At 37.9% G+C, this 19,376-nt stretch overlaps 1 protein-coding gene across 1 annotated transcript in view; it reads right to left on the reverse strand.

Annotated features, from left to right (window-relative positions):
- The window catches only part of DYNC2H1 (dynein cytoplasmic 2 heavy chain 1), a 330,703-nt gene that overhangs the window by 202,971 nt on the left and 108,356 nt on the right, over positions 1–19,376 (reverse strand). The window contains exons 57-65 of the mRNA XM_063430335.1: positions 18,846–19,006; positions 17,313–17,436; positions 16,569–16,690; positions 16,041–16,127; positions 7,765–7,891; positions 5,519–5,660; positions 4,414–4,523; positions 3,141–3,161; positions 773–871 (exon numbers count right to left, since the gene is read on the reverse strand). Coding sequence (XP_063286405.1) covers positions 773–871; positions 3,141–3,161; positions 4,414–4,523; positions 5,519–5,660; positions 7,765–7,891; positions 16,041–16,127; positions 16,569–16,690; positions 17,313–17,436; positions 18,846–19,006 — 993 coding nt within the window. The remainder of the gene's footprint in view (positions 1–772; positions 872–3,140; positions 3,162–4,413; positions 4,524–5,518; positions 5,661–7,764; positions 7,892–16,040; positions 16,128–16,568; positions 16,691–17,312; positions 17,437–18,845; positions 19,007–19,376) is intronic.

Raw genomic sequence — 19,376 nt, forward strand, 5'->3', positions numbered from 1 at the left:
CACATGGCTTTTGCCAAGGTTTAAATAGCAGCAAAATTACAATTGCACATATAGAGATATTTGCACGTTTATGCCGGGGGCTAGTTGCACCCCGGCACATGTAACTCTGTACCAGGCTACCCAAGGTCAATTCTGTAGGGGAAGCGTTATCTCTCTTGTTTTATTTAGGTTCCCCCAACCTCCCTATAGCCTTCACATTTGTTTGCTTTCTTCCTCCAGTAATGCACATGGACTCAGAGACAACAGCTCAAATAGCTTGCTCTTTGGTGTGTCCCCGCTCTTATCTCAAGCTTTTTTTTGTAGCTTATCTTGTGCCATTACACAAAGAACCAGGGACATTTGCGTGTCAGACTGATCCCACCCAAAAGGGTGGTCCAGATCCAAAATGCAGGCCGGCTCTCTCTGGGTGAGAGATATAGCAACCTCCAGATGATCATTTCAGTCTTGTTAGGCCTCTTTCCTCTGAGCCACTCCAGTAGTCCAATCAACTGCTTTTCAATGAGAAGTATTTTATTGGACCATGGAGAGGAAGTGAGTGAAGCAGTGTGACATTGGGATGGGGCATGGAAGAACCTGACACGGCACTGAATTCCATCTAAGTTTTAAGCTAATTTTTATCCTTTTTTACCTTTAACCTACGAAGTGGGGGGCTATTAAATAGTGCCTAGGAGGGTTTTTGTAACCCTTTAATTAAAGCAGGAAAAGTGGAGTGGGAACATGTGCCACTTGGATGAATTCACATTTGATCATGCATGTCTTATTAATAGGTTACCTGTTGATTAATGACTTCCAAACGTGACTCCTTTAAATGTGTTTTCAACCATTCTGTTGCTTGTAAGGATGGATCTATCAAAAATGGGCAGACCTGGCTCTAAGAGAACATAAATAAAAATGATTGTCATAATGAGATTACAAGAAAACTTAAATTGCATCTAAAGACAAGCTAAAGGAAAGTGAGTATCTGAACACACTGAAGATCTGCAAAAACAACCTTATGACGCTGTTTGACAGTTGAACATCTCCCTGGAAGATAAATAGATTGTCTAAACAGAAACAAGTAAGACACACTTACTTTTAAAGGCACACCATAACCACCTATATTTTTTACATGTGTTATTGTACAAAGAACACGGTCTCCCTGCTGCTTTCAAGGGAGTTGAATCTGCAAAGATTTTCAAAAACTAGTGTAGCTCGAAGTCTAGCATCTGCCTAGTGACATGACAGATGGAAGCTATGCATTCTTCTCTCCCTGCAATGACTTGTATGTCATATCCACTCTTGGCATATACATGCCTACTGAGCCCCACTTTCCTGGACAAGAAAACTCGTTCCATGAGAGAGACAACGTTGTTAACATAACTAATTAAGTTCATGTAAACACGCAAAGTGCTTTGATCTTTAGAATTAGAATCGATAATAAAATAGTAAAAGCAGAATTGCAATAATCATCTAAAACCCTGATAAATACCAAGAAAAAGTAGCATATATTATAAACTGTAATTGGGAAACGGGCAGAACATATTAATTCTACACACAATTTGTTTTTTTTATAGAATTAGTGAGTTAATTTTCATATTAATAATTTTAAAATATGTTTTCACACTTTAACCCACTAAAAATGTCTCCATTACATAACTATCTGGATGAAGTGCTTCATGGCAACTGGACACAAAGCTTTTTGGAACCATGTCTCCAGGACATGACATGGATGTAGAGTAAATAATGTGAAAGAAATATACCATTTCCTGTTGTAGTATTTTGTAGTAACCTGTAGTATAACGAGAGACCTCTTTGGCTCTGTACATTTCCAGATCTTTTACTGCTTGAAAAACATTTGGAATTGCACACTGTGATTTTGATATAGATTTGGACTTGTTATATGTGAAAGTGCCAAGCATGTATCAATCATCTGATTCCGGAGTTAATAAAACATGGCCAAACATTTTGGGCTGGATGAGAATCATAAGAAATCTTCTCCAACACCACACTAGCCAACAATGGCTAAACAGCTTCTATGTACGGTAGTACACATATGGTATGTATCAGATTCACATTGAATGGTTTAAATCATTACCACAACACCAAATCTGGGAAACACATTTTCAAGCTTTGGAAAATCCATATGTGTTTCAGTATATTCCTTTAAATATGTGAGACATACTTATCTATATTCTTACCATACACAAAAGGGAGGCTGCACATTAGTGAAATATATATATCATAAAACATCTGGGGTGTCATATTAACCATCACTGTCGTTAGCAAATAGACCAATAGCACATGCTCCCTTACAAACAGAGTTGTTTTTTCTTATTTTGTAGAGTATGTATTTCAAAGGCAAGTTAAGATATATCTCTGGGCAGATCAGGGTTCGATCCCACAAACACATGCATTGAAACTCACATGCCCTAACAGGAATCGAACAAAAGAACGTGGTGATAATATAATTAATATATGTACACAATGTAAATGGTTCATGGCAATTGCAAAAACCTAATCTACGTAGAAATAATGTTTTGATAAATGTGTGTTCATGTTTCCCCAGATCAAATCAGTAACAAGCATCCAAAACATTACAAAGTAAAGTCACATAACCAGTAACCCTGGAAGAGAGATCATAAATAGCAAAGGAAAAAGATACAAGTAGGTTAGCCATATTTACCTAAATAGAAGAGTAAAAATATGATTTGCAAACACACAATTTACAATTAGGAGAAGCCTTCCTTGTCACCTATATAAGTCATGATCTATAACATACACTCCCATGTCTCTTTTACCGATAAATATGAGGAGCTTAGATTAGAAAAAGGCTGTAATGTATAAGGCCTAAGGAAGTATACTCCTTTAGACACTGCTTTTATTATTGAAAATGCTTGCAAATCATATTTGTCCCACTCTACTGAAATGGTAGGCAAATTGTCCAATAGGAAGATATAGCAAATGAGGGTGCCCAAAGAAATAAAGTTAATTGGTTTTTAAAATACATAAAGAGAGAAATATACTAGCCCAGGGATTTCTACCGCAGTACTTGCAGTAAATACCCCGTATTAATCAATTAACGGACTGATAAGCAATACACGCAGTCCTGCTGTCAAGTACTACCGTAGAAAGCCGACAAACTAAACTATTTACATTCTTACCGATGGCTTCAAAGCACAGATCTAAAGCAGCAACAACAACAAAAAAAAGAGAAGAAAGACAAATGTTTTAAACCTACAAACATATTACACATGGGAAAAATAACAAAAAACTATTGAAATGTACATCAATGAATGATTGGTAATATCTTATTCAATCTGGACCAACTCACACATTAGCAGTGTTAATTTTGGCGGCAAATTTCAATTTGGTTTTAGTCATAGTCTTTTTACTAAAAATCCATTTTAGCTTTAGTCATATTTTATTCATCTGAATTGTGTTAGTCTTAGTCGACTAATCTCCAGTAGATTTTAGTCGACAAGACTAAAATTGGGTTTAGTTAAAGCCCTGTTCTATCTCTTTTGCCTCTCCCGTAGCCCCTCTGTGCAGTGTTAATTTTGGCGGCAAATTTCAATTTAGTTTTACTCATAGTCTTTTGACTAAAATGTAATTTTAGTTTGAGTCGTAGTTTAGTCATCTGAATTGTTTTAGTTTTAGTTGACTAAATCTCAAAAATTGTAGTCGACTAAAATTTGAATAAAATTATTAGTCAACAAAATGAACGCTGCACGTTAGACACTCTATTATAAAATTGTAAAGCGCTACGGAATTTGTTGGCGCTATATAAATGGCGATATTAATATTATTATTGTAAATAAAGGTTAGGAAAATATATTAAACTCATTAAAAAATATACAGTCTGAAGCTCAATACTCTGAATATATTAAAGAATTTACATGTTTTGTTCAATGTATTTATGTGTGGGAATGTTTATAAGGTAATTATGGACACTAATAGATTTATTTACTAAAACCCCAAAATGTAATTCAAGGGATTCTCTTAGCACAAAAACAGCTTTAGATAATGAAGTAGTTTTGGTGTGTAGAGCAAGCCACTGAAGTCTCACTGTTCACGGAGCCACTCTTTTCATCTTTAAACGGAAGAGACACGAAGGAGAATCGGAATAGCTTTACACTTTTCGAAAACCACTGCACTGCAATGTGAACTTTAATTAAAGGGGGAGAGAGCAAAATGAAAGTTCTGTTTTCAGATGCAGTTTATTTTTAAAATACAAGCTTTATAATACATAGCAATGAATAGCTAACGGGAGTATTCCTTTAACCACTTTCATTCTGAGGGCTGATCTGTTGCTTATAGCTGTGAACAAAGGGCTTTTTTTTTTTTTTTTAACGTAACTCGGTTCTTGAAAATCTTTGTTACAATTACGTTATACCTTGGATTCATTCTCATAATTCCAAATGTTTCAATCCTCACCTGCAAAATGACAAGTGCGTTTTCTATTGAGAGCTCATCAGAGGGTAACCCTTCACTTTTCCAAATTAATTGCTCACTCTCAGTAGACAGAAACCGTCTTAAATCAAACACTGATAAACGAGAAAAAGGAAATGTTATGTCTTAAATACATACTACAAACACCAAAAATACAATACATACATAACATATAGGTGCCATGCACCTCCAGCCTCACCATCATTCCAAGACAAATATGCTATTCAGACCTCTTGTAAGGCTGCGGGTTACGTATCACAGAAATGGCAAAAGAATTGATTTTACAGAAGATATTCTATACTTGGTATTTTAATTGATTTATCTTGTCCTCTAAGTAACTGGGATCCGCGTGCGTACTTTTTAATGGATTTCAGTAATCCTTTATTTTAAGGCTGCTTATTACTGCATTGATGTCACTTTTTTTACCTACACATAGTCAATAACTGCACAGCACTTTGGGACTGAGCACTCTGGGAGTCTCATGGATATGCATACATTAACACCTGTATGTGTAGCCCATCCACTAAGATCTAACAATGATCTACTCATTGAACCTTCTATTATCACCTAGACTTGCTAGGCTGCAGGACTTCTCTCATGTGGCACTAGCCCTCTGGAACACACTTCCTTGCGCTGCCATACTTTTCGCTAGTTTGTATTCTTTTAAATGCTACCTGTTGAGGGAAGTCTAACTCTCAACTTAGTAACCAACGCATTCCACTTAACCATTAAAAATCCTCATCTCACTCTGTATTATCATACTCCATTTTCAGCGCCCACCTGCTGTTTCTTACCGCCCCCATCCATCTAGATTGTAAGTTCCCATGAGAATAGAGCTCTTAATTCCTCCTGTATGTTTTTTTTTTAATTTTGTGTTGTCTCTTGCACGTGTGTCTTTTCACTTGAACCAACTGTACCCATGGACTGTGCTTCACAATGTGTTGGCACTTTAAACATAAAGTATAATAATAATAATATCCAAGAAAAAAATTATAATCCAACAAGCCATGCACACCAACTGCTATAAAAAATATCCAAGATTTTAAACTTCATAAAATGATATTCAATGTTATATTAATAGCATAATTACAATCTAGGCCAACAGATTTCATCCAGTGATCCAGACTGTCTTTCCTCTGATCTTCTGGAGCAGCTGAAATATATGTGATGAATGCAGCGGCCAACTGAGCTCTTTTTGGCAAAGTGTTTAATTCTTCTGTGATTTCTACAACCTAAAGAAAACAGAAAATATATATATATATATATTTTATTTTTTTTTTTTTTAAGAGAGAAATAAAAGAACTGTGCAGGTCCATGTTGTTAGACCATCCACATATTCCTAGACGTCTTAGTTAAAACATTAGACCAATTATGCAATATGCAAACGATTTCTAGCCTGCAATGAACTCCCACTATGCACTAATTGCTCTGGCATTTAAAGTACACAACAAGCTCTGCAGTTTTGTAATGAAGAAAGAAATAAAGAAAATAAAGCAGGCAGAAGCACTGGTTAAATAAAGACAAAACAAAAAGGTTTATCCAACAAACTCTAAAGCTGAATCCAGGTCACAGATGGCAACTTGTCTAGGTTTCGAATAAACAGATTTTTTTGTTTTTTAAAGTGCTGGCGTTTTTTTTTTTGTTTGTTTGGTGTTTTTTTTTTGTTTTTTTTTTTAGTAATGTGAATCTCTTTTATGACAGTATAAATAAACAAACATTATATTAGGGAGAAATTATATTTGTGTTTATCCCTGTTCAATAAACAGTGGAACAAGCTAAAATCCAGGCACTGGTTATTTCCCTTTTATTTACTCACAAATGACACCTTTGGGTCAAAGCTAGAAACGACCTGGGCTAATTATGTCAATGACAAGTGTGATCACCATGTTATTCTGGAAGACTTCGAAGGTGGTCATGAGAAGCCACATAATAAATAAAATTACATTGAAAAAAACCTTGGATAACAAATATGATTTATGCCACTCTTTTGATAACACACGAGACATAACTTGCTTCTCCATTGGGCGATACCAGGCCCGTCGCTACCCGACAGGCAAACCAAGCAACTGCTTGGGGCCCCGAGCTGGCCTGGGTCCCCAAGCAGAGCCGGTGCTTCCTATAAGGCTGCAGCCGCCTGAGCGCTCTATAGAGAGCCTCAGGCGGCTGCAGCACTCCTTTCTCGTCAGTGGCGTACTAAGGGGGGGTGTATTCATTATGGGGGGTGTATTAATTATGGGGGGTGTATTAATTATGGGGGGTGTATTAATTATGGGGGGTGGTATGTTAATTATTGTGGTTCCTGTAGGCTTTGCGTGCGTAAGGTGGGGAGGGCGTGGAGGGGGGGGCCTCCATGTCTATTTTGCTTGGGGCCCCCAAATTCCTTCAAACGGCCCTGGGCGATACAGAAATAAAAATACAGAGACCAGGACCCCATGTACTCACTTTTATTAGAAAAGGCTAAGGTATAACTAGACCAAATCCAAAAAACAACGGTTTTAGAGATAGGGTAACAAAACCGCACACTACTTTCATACCACTTCACCTCTGTAGGTCCAACAAAGTGGATTACCCATTTTCCTGACATGGATTTACTTCATATCTTCTCTGCCTCCAACTTCATAAAATTTTACCAATACACATATACATGAAAATTCTTCATAATGCGAATTATTCACCAAAACATCTACACACACTGGGATTGAAATGATCCTCAGCTTGTCCAATATATATATATATATATATATATAAATATATATATATATATATTTTTTTTCTTTTTTAAGGGAGCCAGGTGTCATATCTATATAATTTATTTTTAAACATTTTCCTGAGGTGTTCTACTTCTCCAATGTTCAAAGTTACCTGAATTCTGAATTTCATCACAAATCTTACACTTTATTTTAAACCTCATTCCTTTAAACCATACAATAAATTTGTTCACATGATTCAGGCTACTGCCAGGAAGTCAGTTTTTCTAAATTTTATTTTACATGAAGCCCTAACAATGTCCTTGTCTTTTATTTTTTTCAGAGCGAGTTTAGAGATGAGGGTTGAGGGTATGGGGAAATGGGGTGTTTGTTTAAATGAGGATCGCATAATAGAAAAGTCATGCTCAATATTTGAATGCATCAAACTGCATTGTACAATATGGCAACTGCTTTTACCAACCTCAATAAAAATGTTCTCAATTGTTTCAGCTAAAGTAAATAAATAGCACGCAGTGACATTTTAAAAGTAGGCACTGTCTAGGAAGTGTGGCCCTGGATGTTTCAAGTTCATAGTAAATAGCTTCATATTAATATATGAATGGAAACACATCCAGCACGTGGGACAGACCTGTGCGTTCCATCTTTTGTGCTCTCCATCCAGCTGATGAATCAATAACTCTGCCGACTGAATTATTTCTTGGGCTTTAGATAACTCTGCTTCCAGTTTAGCAGCTTCTGTGGTTCTTGTCTGAAACCTGCAAGTAAGTAAGAGTTGAAAATGACCATATAGTTGACCAGCCAGGAAGAGATATCTACCATCTACACAGGCAAATGTGTTTTAATTATCACCAGAAAATAAATCTATGCACGTAAATAAGTGTGCGTGTTTCTGTAAGTACGGAGGTAATAATTCATGTTCTGAACCAAAAACATTTGCATACCCTCCTCTGTCTGATTACAAAACCTTTGTTTTATCTAAAAGCAACAAGGTATATTGTTAAAATTGTACTCACAAAAGTGGTTGTGTTATGTTTATGGGGTTTTTTTTGTTATTTTTTTTTATTGATTTTTTACAAATAATAGAAAGAGTGAAGGGGATGTACTAAAAACTGCAAAATAGCAATCAACAACAAATATACTAAATACTATACTTTATTTAGTGGTGTTAAGTCATCATTATGTCATCTCTTCCTGAACATGTACATTTGTCAATGCTAACAATGTCATTTGCATTTTAAAACGAATACAGCACATAGCAAGTTGGTCTGTGAGCTAACAATCAGTTCTACAAAAAAAAGACAAAAGGAAGCAATAATTATTAAACGAAACTTTAAGCACCAAAACAAATTTAGCTTAATAAAGCCGTTTTATTATATATAGCGGAGCCCGACGGACGGCATGTTAGAGAAGTCAAACTGTTCTATTAATGACTGTAGTGGTTATGGTGCTTGGAGTGCTCCTTTGAGTTACATTTGTTTTAGTTCTAAGAGGACAAATATTAGGACATAGGCAAAAGGTGCGTTTTTTTGTTTGTTTTTTTACAAGACACACAAATGACAGTGAAGAAATCAAAGGCTTTGTCAATGTAATATAAACAGAATTCACAAGCACAGAATAACAAGCAGAAAATGAATCATGTTGGGATAACAAGTGGGCGTTTAGAGATTGCCTTTTAACAAAAGCACAGTGGGATTAATATTATCCTGTATTTGGAAAATGCCAGCATATTTAATTGCACTTAGAGCAGTGTTTAAATAGCAAACAAACCGATATGGATGTGGGAGGAGAGCAACATACAAGGGGGAACAACTAAACATGAAAGAAATTAGGTCAAGATAATAAAGCAATCTCATTGACTGCAAGCAAGGAACAATGATCATTTAAACTAAATCTATCATTGGAGCAATGGAAACAAGACAGCAAGCAGCTTGTGTGTGTCTGGCTCACAAATATACTATTCATCACTCTGCAAACATAGTCTGTGTGTGTGTATAGGCGTGCTAACCTATTGTAAATAGAATTAATTTCTATTATTCATTTTCTATTCATTTTTCATTCTTATTGCACAATATGTGGAAAGTACCGTATTTTGATTTGATATTTGTGGAACTATAAGATTTAGCAAGATGAGGATCCCTGTATGCAGGAGGACAGGGTAGATGATGAATAAGTGACCTGTGCAGGAGAAACCTCTCCCACATCAGGTTGATTCCTCAACATCATAAGGCTGTGTTTCATGCTGTACATAATAAAGCTAAACAATTACAACAACAAAAAAGTGCATCCACACTTTGGATTTAATGCATCCTAGAGGTTTGAATAGGAAGCTTGATTTACATGCGTTTGTTTTTTTTTTGTTTTTTTGTTTGTTTTTTAACATCCTCCTCGTCTTTTTTCTCTCTCTTCTGGGTACTACATTAAGAGATGTGCCGTTGGAGGTTACGCTTCCCTATAGGAACACCTGCTGGTTAAGTTGTGGCTCTGACACAGCATGAGAATTCTGTACCCAGCCTCAGGTGTACTTATTAATGGACTCTTACGTGGACTGATCGCGGAATTTCTTTTCAGGGATTAGCTACAAGATATATATTTCTGTTTCTTTTTGTTTCTCCAAGTAAGAAGCCGTGATAGGGTTTATAATATTGTGAAGTTCTGTTGCTGTTGGGACAAGTCTTGTCTTCTGATTAATCATGTGATTAAAATACATGATTAAATACAGGATTTTTTTTTTTACTTGTAAACGGATTTAGTTACCAGTGTTATATTTGTGATTTATAAAATAAAACTAAAAGAAAAAAAAAAAAAAAAGATTAAAATTGGAAAGATTGTCTTTAAATGTGAAATGCGCTTCTATACCTCTGGATATATGGTCCTTTATGTAAATACAATCCCATTGGATACATCCTGGGATATATAAGGTTCATTTTAGATCATACTTTTGGATAGGAGCATTAGGAAAACATAAGTGGTGCATTGTATCTTTAAATATATTACATATACTCAATCTGCTGTATTTGTTCTATGTGACCTGGTATTTACAGGGAGTGCAGAATTATTAGGCAAATGAGTATTTTGACCACATCATCCTCTTTATGCATGTTGTCTTACTCCAAGCTGTATAGGCTCGAAAGCCTACTACCAATTAAGCATATTAGGTGATGTGCATCTCTGTAATGAGAAGGGGTGTGGTCTAATGACATCAACACCCTATATCAGGTGTGCATAATTATTAGGCAACTTCCTTTCCTTTGGCAAAATGGGTCAAAAGAAGGACTTGACAGGCTCAGAAAAGTCAAAAATAGTGAGATATCTTGCAGAGGGATGCAGCACTCTTAAAATTGCAAAGCTTCTGAAGCGTGATCATCGAACAATCAAGCGTTTCATTCAAAATAGTCAACAGGGTCGCAAGAAGCGTGTGGAAAAACCAAGGCGCAAAATAACTGCCCATGAACTGAGAAAAGTCAAGCGTGCAGCTGCCAAGATGCCACTTGCCACCAGTTTGGCCATATTTCAGAGCTGCAACATCACTGGAGTGCCCAAAAGCACAAGGTGTGCAATACTCAGAGACATGGCCAAGGTAAGACAGGCTGAAAGACGACCACCACTGAACAAGACACACAAGCTGAAACGTCAAGACTGGGCCAAGAAATATCTCAAGACTGATTTTTCTAAGGTTTTATGGACTGATGAAATGAGAGTGAGTCTTGATGGGCCAGATGGATGGGCCCGTGGCTGGATTGGTAAAGGGCAGAGAGCTCCAGTCCGACTCAGACGCCAGCAAGGTGGAGGTGGAGTACTGGTTTGGGCTGGTATCATCAAAGATGAGCTTGTGGGGCCTTTTTGGGTTGAGGATGGAGTCAAGCTCAACTCCCAGTCCTACTGCCAGTTTCTGGAAGACACCTTCTTCAAGCAGTGGTACAGGAAGAAGTCTGCATCCTTCAAGAAAAACATGATTTTCATGCAGGACAATGCTCCATCACACGCGTCCAAGTACTCCACAGCGTGGCTGGCAAGAAAGGGTATAAAAGGAGAAAATCTAATGACATGGCCTCCTTGTTCACCTGATCTGAACCCCATTGAGAACCTGTGGTCCATCATCAAATGTGAGATTTACAAGGAGGGAAAACAGTACACCTCTCTGAACAGTGTCTGGGAGGCTGTGGTTGCTGCTGCACGCAATGTTGATGGTGAACAGATCAAAACACTGACAGAATCCATGGATGGATGGCTTTTGAGTGTCCTTGCAAAGAAAGGTGGCTATATTGGTCACTGATTTGTTTTTGTTTTGTTTTTGAATGTCAGAAATGTATATTTGTGAATGTTGAGATGTTATATTGGTTTCACTGGTAAAAATAAATAATTGAAATGGGTATATATTTGTTTTTTGTTAAGTTGCCTAATAATTATGCACAGTAATAGTCACCTGCACACACAGATATCCCCCTAAAATAGCTATAACTAAAAACAAACTAAAAACTACTTCCAAAAATTGATATTAATGAGTTTTTTGGGTTCATTGAGAACATGGTTGTTGTTCAATAATAAAATTAATCCTCAAAAATACAACTTGCCTAATAATTCTGCACTCCCTGTAGGAGCACATCCCTGTGTGTTATGTATATATGTTATGTGTAAGTGTAATTATTACTGTATTTTTCTGTCTCTTTTGTAGTTTACCTGTGTTTCAAATTGTATTATGGGAATGGATATCTCTATACATGTGTTTGTTTGACCAAGAGGAATGGATGAGGGGCTTTAACCCCTTAAGGACCAAACTTCTGCAATAAAAGGGAATCATGACATGTCACACATGTCATGTGTCCTTAAGGGGTTAAATGTGGTGGATGATGATAGAGATGTTGATATATATACACACACACGATTAAGGCTTATGTAGCAGAAAGTTTCGTATTTATTACCGTGAATCTGGGCCACATATGGCTTCAATAAAACGTCACTATTTATACATATATCCTGCTGTGATGCCCTTCTTCAATGTTTTTATTTTACTTTATAAATAACGATGGTAAAACATTCACATTAAATAGTAACAGTGTCATTATAGCACAGTTTATTTTATTATGAAAGGTGTACATAATAGGTACACTGAGGCACGTGGTGCTGTACTGACATGGCGAACAGGAAGGCAGCAGATTATTAACGGGAAAGGGCAATTTAGGATTAGGAGGTATCTTCACTGAAGACATTACTCTCCGCCAGGAAGGATTGTTTATTTTATGTTTATTTGTATTTGCTGATTATACACCACACAAGTCCCTGAGGAAGTCCTATTTTTGCTGGATGAAACGCGTAGGACCACTGGTGGTGACAAAGAGGGACTATACTGATGATTTTATATCTTGATGTAAGTTATTAAAAACTCAATTTTGTATTTTCTCTCTTGAGCACATATATCTAAATGCATCTATGGAGATTCTAACCCAGATAGAAGATTTGGAATTCTCATCTTGAAAAGGAATAAATATTCAAGGCTTGCAAACTTCAGCAAAAGTGTGAGTGGCCACTTGTGAACGCAATTCCTATAATCTGTTTATATACACAGTTATACGCTATGTTGCTTTATTTGTGATTGGTTCAGCCGATCATCCCCCTTTTTTTGCTTGCTTAGGTTGGTAACAGCCACTGAATCCTGAATATAGTCACTCTGAGAATGACAAGGTTAGTATGTCATTCTCACGCAGACAAAGTTATTAAGTCACGCTCAGTCAAGCTACAATCAAAGATGAAGGCCAGGCTCATACATGTGCAACAAAATCAAACCCCGAGTGGGAAATAATGGGAACTCTTCCTAGTTCCCTTAATAGATTTACAGAGGGAGCAGTGTTCCCACACTTATTACTATGGACTAAGGAGAACGGAGAAGCACTGCTTACTGTAAAGATGCATTCATACAGAGGGGGGATTTTAACATTGAATGAAAGCAAAGCTCTATCTTTTTGTGTCCTATGCATGTTTTACATTTTGAATGTTCTGTTTTGTTCTGAATGATTTTGACAGAGTGAAATGTTGTCAAGTATAGGCTGGTCCATTAATCATCAGCCACTGCCTCGAATAAGCTAGGAGTGTCTAAAATTAGATCTTTCTAATTGTGTTACATGCAAATAATGCTGCAGAAATGGATTAGAATTGCTCATATTTTGGTATTTGATTACAAGATTGGGGGGAGCCTCAATCCTGTAGAATAAAATAAAAAATGAGAGTTTACAGACAAGTATTGTCACAATGTTATATTTACTTTTCCCATTTTGCCATCCTGGTTGTATTGCACAAATAATCATGTACAAAAAAATATTATTAAATTTGTTAAGGTTTTCCGCTATACATTGCATTTGCAAGGTCCCCTTTATGCACACCATATCTACATACAGGGGTAGCACAATATATAGAGGAAAGATGCACAGAGGGAGAATGTAAACAATAGTTTGCCTAGGACACCAACATTTCAAGATCTGGCCCAGTCTGTATTTTGAATATTCTGTCTAATAAGAACACAGAGTCAACCAATCAATGCAGAATTTAGATGAAATTGACATTGCTAATGATGAAGTATATCTCAATTAGTAATATGGTGGGAGTGATGGGGCTGTGTGCAGGGCCGGCCTTAGGGGTGTGCGAGCTGTGCGGCCGCACAGGGCGCCATGGAGCAGGGGGCGCCGTGCGTCCGCACAGCCGGCCGGGATTTAAAAAAAAAAAAATAATTTTTTTTTTTTTTTTTTTAAATTTGCAGCGGGGGCGGAGCTTACCGTGCGGCGGGGGCGGAGCTAAAAGCGCCGGAAAACTGCTGCAGGGGAAGCAGGAAGGAGTCCCTGCTTCCCCACCAAACAGTCACCAGGAGCTGCACTGCCTCCACAATGAACTCCACAGGTAACTGTGTGCTTGTCATGTGAGTGTGACTCTCTGCCTGTGTGTATTACTGTCTGTGTGTGTGTATGACTGCCTGCCTCTGTGTGTCTGTGTGTATTACTGTCTGTGTGTGTGTGTATATGACTCTCTGCCTGTGTGTATTACTGTCTGTGTGTATCACTGTCTGCCTATGTGTGTCTGTGTGTATGACTGTCTGCCTGTGTGTGTGTATTACTGTCTGTGTATGTGTGTATATGACTGCCTGCCTCTGTGTGTGTGTCTGTGTGTATGACTGTCTGCCTGTGTGTGTGTATTACTGTCTGTGTGTGTGTGTGTGTGTGTGTGACTGTCTGCCTCTGTGTGTCTGTGTATATGACTGTCTGCCTCTGTGTGTCTGTGTGTATGACTATCTGCCTGTGTGTGTGTATTACTGTCTGTGTGTGTGTATGACTGTCTGCCTGTGTGTGTCTGTGTGTATGACTGTCTGCGTGTGTCTGTGTGTATGACTGTCTGCCTGTGTGTGTATTACTGTCTGTGTATGTGTGTATATGACTGCCTGCCTCTGTGTGTCTGTGTGTATGACTGTCTGCCTGTGTGTGTGTATTACTGTCTGTGTGTGTGTGTGTGTGTGTGTGACTGTCTGCCTCTGTGTGTCTGTGTATATGACTGTCTGCCTCTGTGTGTCTGTGTATATGACTGTCTGCCTCTGTGTGTCTGTGTGTATGACTGTCTGCCTGTGTGTGTGTATTACTGTCTGTGTGTGTGTATGACTGTCTGCCCCTGTGTGTATGACTGTCTGCCTCTGTGTGTCTGTATGTATGACTGTCTGCCTGTGTGTTTGTGTTTGTGTGTATTACTGTCTGTGTGTGTGTATGACTGTCTGCCTGTGTGTGTCTGTGTGTATGACTGTCTGCCTGTGTGTGTCTGTGTGTATGACTGTCTGCGTGTGTGTGTGTGTGTGTGTGTGTATGACTGTCTGCCTCTGTGTGTGTCTGTGTGTATGACTGTGTGTGGCTGTGTGTATTACTGTCTGCCTCTGTGTGTGTCTGTGTGTATGACTGTGTGTGTCTGTGTGTATTACTGTCTGCCTCTGTGTGTGTCTGTGTGTATTACTGTCTGTGTCTGTGTGTATGACTGACTGTCTGCCTGTGTGTTTCTGTGTGTGTGAGACTGTCTGCCTTTGTGTGTCTGTGTGTGTGTGTGTATGACTGTCTTCCTGTGTGTGTGTATGGCCGTCTGACTCTGTGTGTGTGTGTGTGTGTGTCACATACAACCAATAAACACATATCACACACTGTTAATACACCCATTACAAATATCACACATAGCATACATATCACACACAGTCATCACACCTACTATCACATACACAGACAACACAAACATTACAGCATACATGGATGACGAGGGGGGGGCGCTGTGAAGATTTTTCGCACAGGGCGTCTAAATGCCTAAGGCCGGCCCTGGCTGTGTGCCCAGTAGACAGAACCGAGCGATGGCACCAGTAGCTTGCAAACACCAATGTCACAACAATAAACTGTAGTGGTTATGGTACTTATAGCGCCCCTTTGAACAGTGGACCTCTCGCAGTATAGGAAAAGAACTGGTGTCCATATGCATTAGATGGGTACCAATTGCAACAGAAAGTTGCAGTAAAGGAAAGAAGCATATGCAACACACATTTGTTATCAAATGCAAATGTAATATTCTCAATTCAATTCTCTGAGCAAGGTAAATGGGTTTTAGCTATACTGCTTTATTGCGTGATTGTGCTCACAAACCACGTAATGCTTGACAACTTTTACACTAAATACACCATTATTTGCTTTGAATCACCCTAGTAAGAAGAGTAAGGGGAAGATACCAGAGGCTCTGACCCATGTATGTGCACTTCACCAAGACACAACATAAAAAAATAAAAAACATGTGCAGTTATTTCATATACATAGCAAAACATATATCATTCTATACTACATGTGTATTGAAATACATATGCACTAACACAATATATAACACTGTATTAAACACAAAAGAACTTACTTTTCTTTTAGTTCTGCCACCCTCTGTCCAACAGTGTTAAGCTGATCCTCTAATCTTTGCTTTTTCTCTTCAATCCTTCTAAAATTGCTACAAATAAAATGTCAGATGTTAGCTTACCGAGATTATATAATTTTAAATGTCAATTTAATCATATATTGTTTGAGAGTCCAATAGTGCTAGGAATGTGATTGGATCAGGCTATCACGTCAGCAGACTGCTTGTTTTTCCTGAGTCTAACAGCATGCAGATTTACAGCTTCTGGCTTGAATACAGTAAGATTGTTACTATATTTATGGAGGCATGAGGTGTCCAGGGGGGCTAGATGGTCGTGTTAACACTATAGGGTCAGGAATACATGTAGTTGCACTGGTGACTATAGTGTCCCTTTAATATTCTCTCCTAGCCCTAAAACGGTACTTATGCATTTCCCATCTCCTAGCAATAAAATAATCCCAATATCCTAGCAATGTAAGTTAATATCCTTTCCTAGAAATTATAGGTAATTTCCCCTATTTTTCTGATACGTACGACTGAAGGCCAGCTTGCTCCTTCTCCAGTGGCTGGATCTTCTCCAATACATGGGAATACTGCACATTGGCCTTCACCCACGAAGCCAATGGGGCAGCAGCAGCACTAGCTCTCTTTGCATTCTAAGGGAAAATAAACATAGAAAAATATTTTGACAAATTACTTATTAATCATCAGAAATATATCTGTAAACCACCGGTGCAGGGCTCACAACATGCAGTTGCTATTGCCTGCTATTACAATCTCAGAAATCTCATCTGCTCCATCTCCATCTTTCACATTCTACTAGAACCCCAGGCATGGCACTCCCCTCATGAAGAAAACAAAAAGTGGAAGACAAAGCAAGTGACATGGACAGGGCTAGTGATATGAGAGAGACAGTGACATAGGAATGAAGTGAGCATGTGATATGCGAAGTAGAAGGATGACTACTAACATTGTGAATAAGCAAACTGGATAGGAAGCTTAGGAGTTAAAATTCTAAGATCACAGGCAAACTTGCACAGCACTTGATGGATCGAAGGCCATGGGTATGGTTTTGTTCTCATTTTCTATCAGGATATCTAATTATAATTTCCTCCATTGGTAACCCCAAGATAATTTTCTACATTTCTAAAAAGAGGTCTGGATAAGATTACAATATACAAATTATTAAATAGGGTTTAGAATGGCTAAATATGGTAGTTATGTGCATGTACACCTAAAGGTAAAACACACAATGAGGAAAAAAAGGGGAATCTGTACCTTTGGATCAAAAGATGCACTATTCTTTTCAAGTAGTTCTTCCACACTGGCGCGTATTTCTTTTGTGATATTTCGAACATCAAAGGTGACAATTTCTTCACGGACTCCTCGCTTAGCAAGAAAGCTGCAACAATTAAAATGTGATTTAAAAAAAATAAATTAAATTAGAGTATTAGAAAATTACAAATAAAAACATAATCAAAGCAACGGTCTAGAAAATATCATTTATCTTTCATGATGTTAGAAACGTGCAAATTGTGTAACCAATTAAGAAAAAAAAATATCTATATTGTAAGGTTATGCTGAAGGCCTATGGACCACGTGAGAAATGTAAAATCTGTTTGTTATCACTATACAACTTGTTTTTTATTACTTAAATTATTTTAATAAAATGTTTATAGAAATTACACCTCAATGCACCAAGTGATATCTGCATGGGGGTTGACAAAGTGTGATGTATGTGTGGCTGGCCGAGTGTAATGTGTGTGTGGCTGGCCGAGTGTGATGTGTGTGTGGCTGGCCGAGTGTGATGTGTGTGTGGCTGGCCGAGTGTAATGTGTGTGTGGCTGGCCGAGTGTAATGTGTGTGTGGCTGGTCGAGTGTAATGTGTGTGTGGCTGGCCGAGTGTGATGTGTATGTGTGAGTGTGAGAGAGAGAGAGAGAGAGAGAGAGTCTGTGTGTGTGTGTCTAATATATATATAGAACTGGCTAAGTGGGATGTGTGTGTGGCTAACCGAGTATGATGTGTTTGAGTGAGAGAGAGAGAGAGAGAAAGGGTGTGTGTCTATATATATATATAGCTTCCACAGCTGTAGGAGGATGTGTAGGGAGGCTGTGGCAGGATGTATTGGAAGATTCCACCATACTTTTTACCATTCATTAAATAAAATAAAAAAATAATAACTTAATTACCCCCTCCTGCTTACCTCTTTTCAGGGAGAGGGAGTACAAGCCATTAAACCCTGGTGGTGCAACTTGGGCTCCCATAGTATCCCTTTTAGTCCAGTGGGGGAGCATGTTAACTGCACCTCTGGCTGCAGACCAAGTGGGCTGTATCAGCCAGAGGTGCAGACCAAACGCTCCTTTGAAGGATCTAACTGTTATCTGATAAACTTATTCTACCAAATATGTAGTATATTAAATAGCACATTTGCAAAAGGGGATTCCCTCCCTGTCTAGGCCCCCAACAGGTGACACTCCAGGGCTGGTCAGAATTGCAATCATTGCAACCCTGGTAGTTCTGCTTGTAGGTTCAAGTGTCAATATCAATTTAATGATTAATGTCACTATTAAGGCAGACAGAAGTGTTAGATTCTATCTAATGAAATAAATTAGATATTCTGCAATTCATTGCCGAGCACATAATGCTCGTAAAACTATGTATGGTGTCTTCAGTGTTAAATTCTAAAAATATAAGTTGAAAATTCACTCAAATTTGAGTGTTAAATAGTACTCATTGAATGATACAGAATATAAATGTTGGATAAACATGGGTAGATGATAAAGCCAACACTCATGAATAAACAATCTCACCTTTTCATGCTCACCCACGAAGTATCAAAGATACCCATTAGCCGAAGTACACCTTCAAGAATGTCTCGTATTACGTCTGGTGGCATGCGCAGAGATCGGATCTCAGATAACGATTCAGATTTAATATTTCCAACTGCATGCTTTGCCTCATCAACCAAAGGCTAGAAAGCAAAATAAAATAGTTTCAGTTGTGAGCCACACAGTAATACTAGAATGAAATATAGTAACATTTAGAAAATTTACATTAACAAGACACTAAGCATAACAACCGCAACAATTTAGCAGTAGATGGGTAAACTTTAGTTTTCCAGGAAAGCAATTCTTTTTCAAACAGCTCAAAAAAGATTTGACAGGGAATGCACCTGCATTATAACAAATAACTAATAAAATGCTCCTTGCATTATAACAAATAACAAGAACGTAGAGAGTTCCTTTAAGGAAGTAAATGAAATGTGAATTTGGCTAGGCTAATTCAGCATTTAAAGTTAGTTCAAGTATCAGATGATCCAGTTGATGCTAATATAAGGAATA

This window comes from Pelobates fuscus, chromosome 1 (genome assembly GCF_036172605.1).
Source record: "Pelobates fuscus isolate aPelFus1 chromosome 1, aPelFus1.pri, whole genome shotgun sequence".
In the NCBI taxonomy this organism is placed as follows: domain Eukaryota; kingdom Metazoa; phylum Chordata; class Amphibia; order Anura; family Pelobatidae; genus Pelobates; species Pelobates fuscus.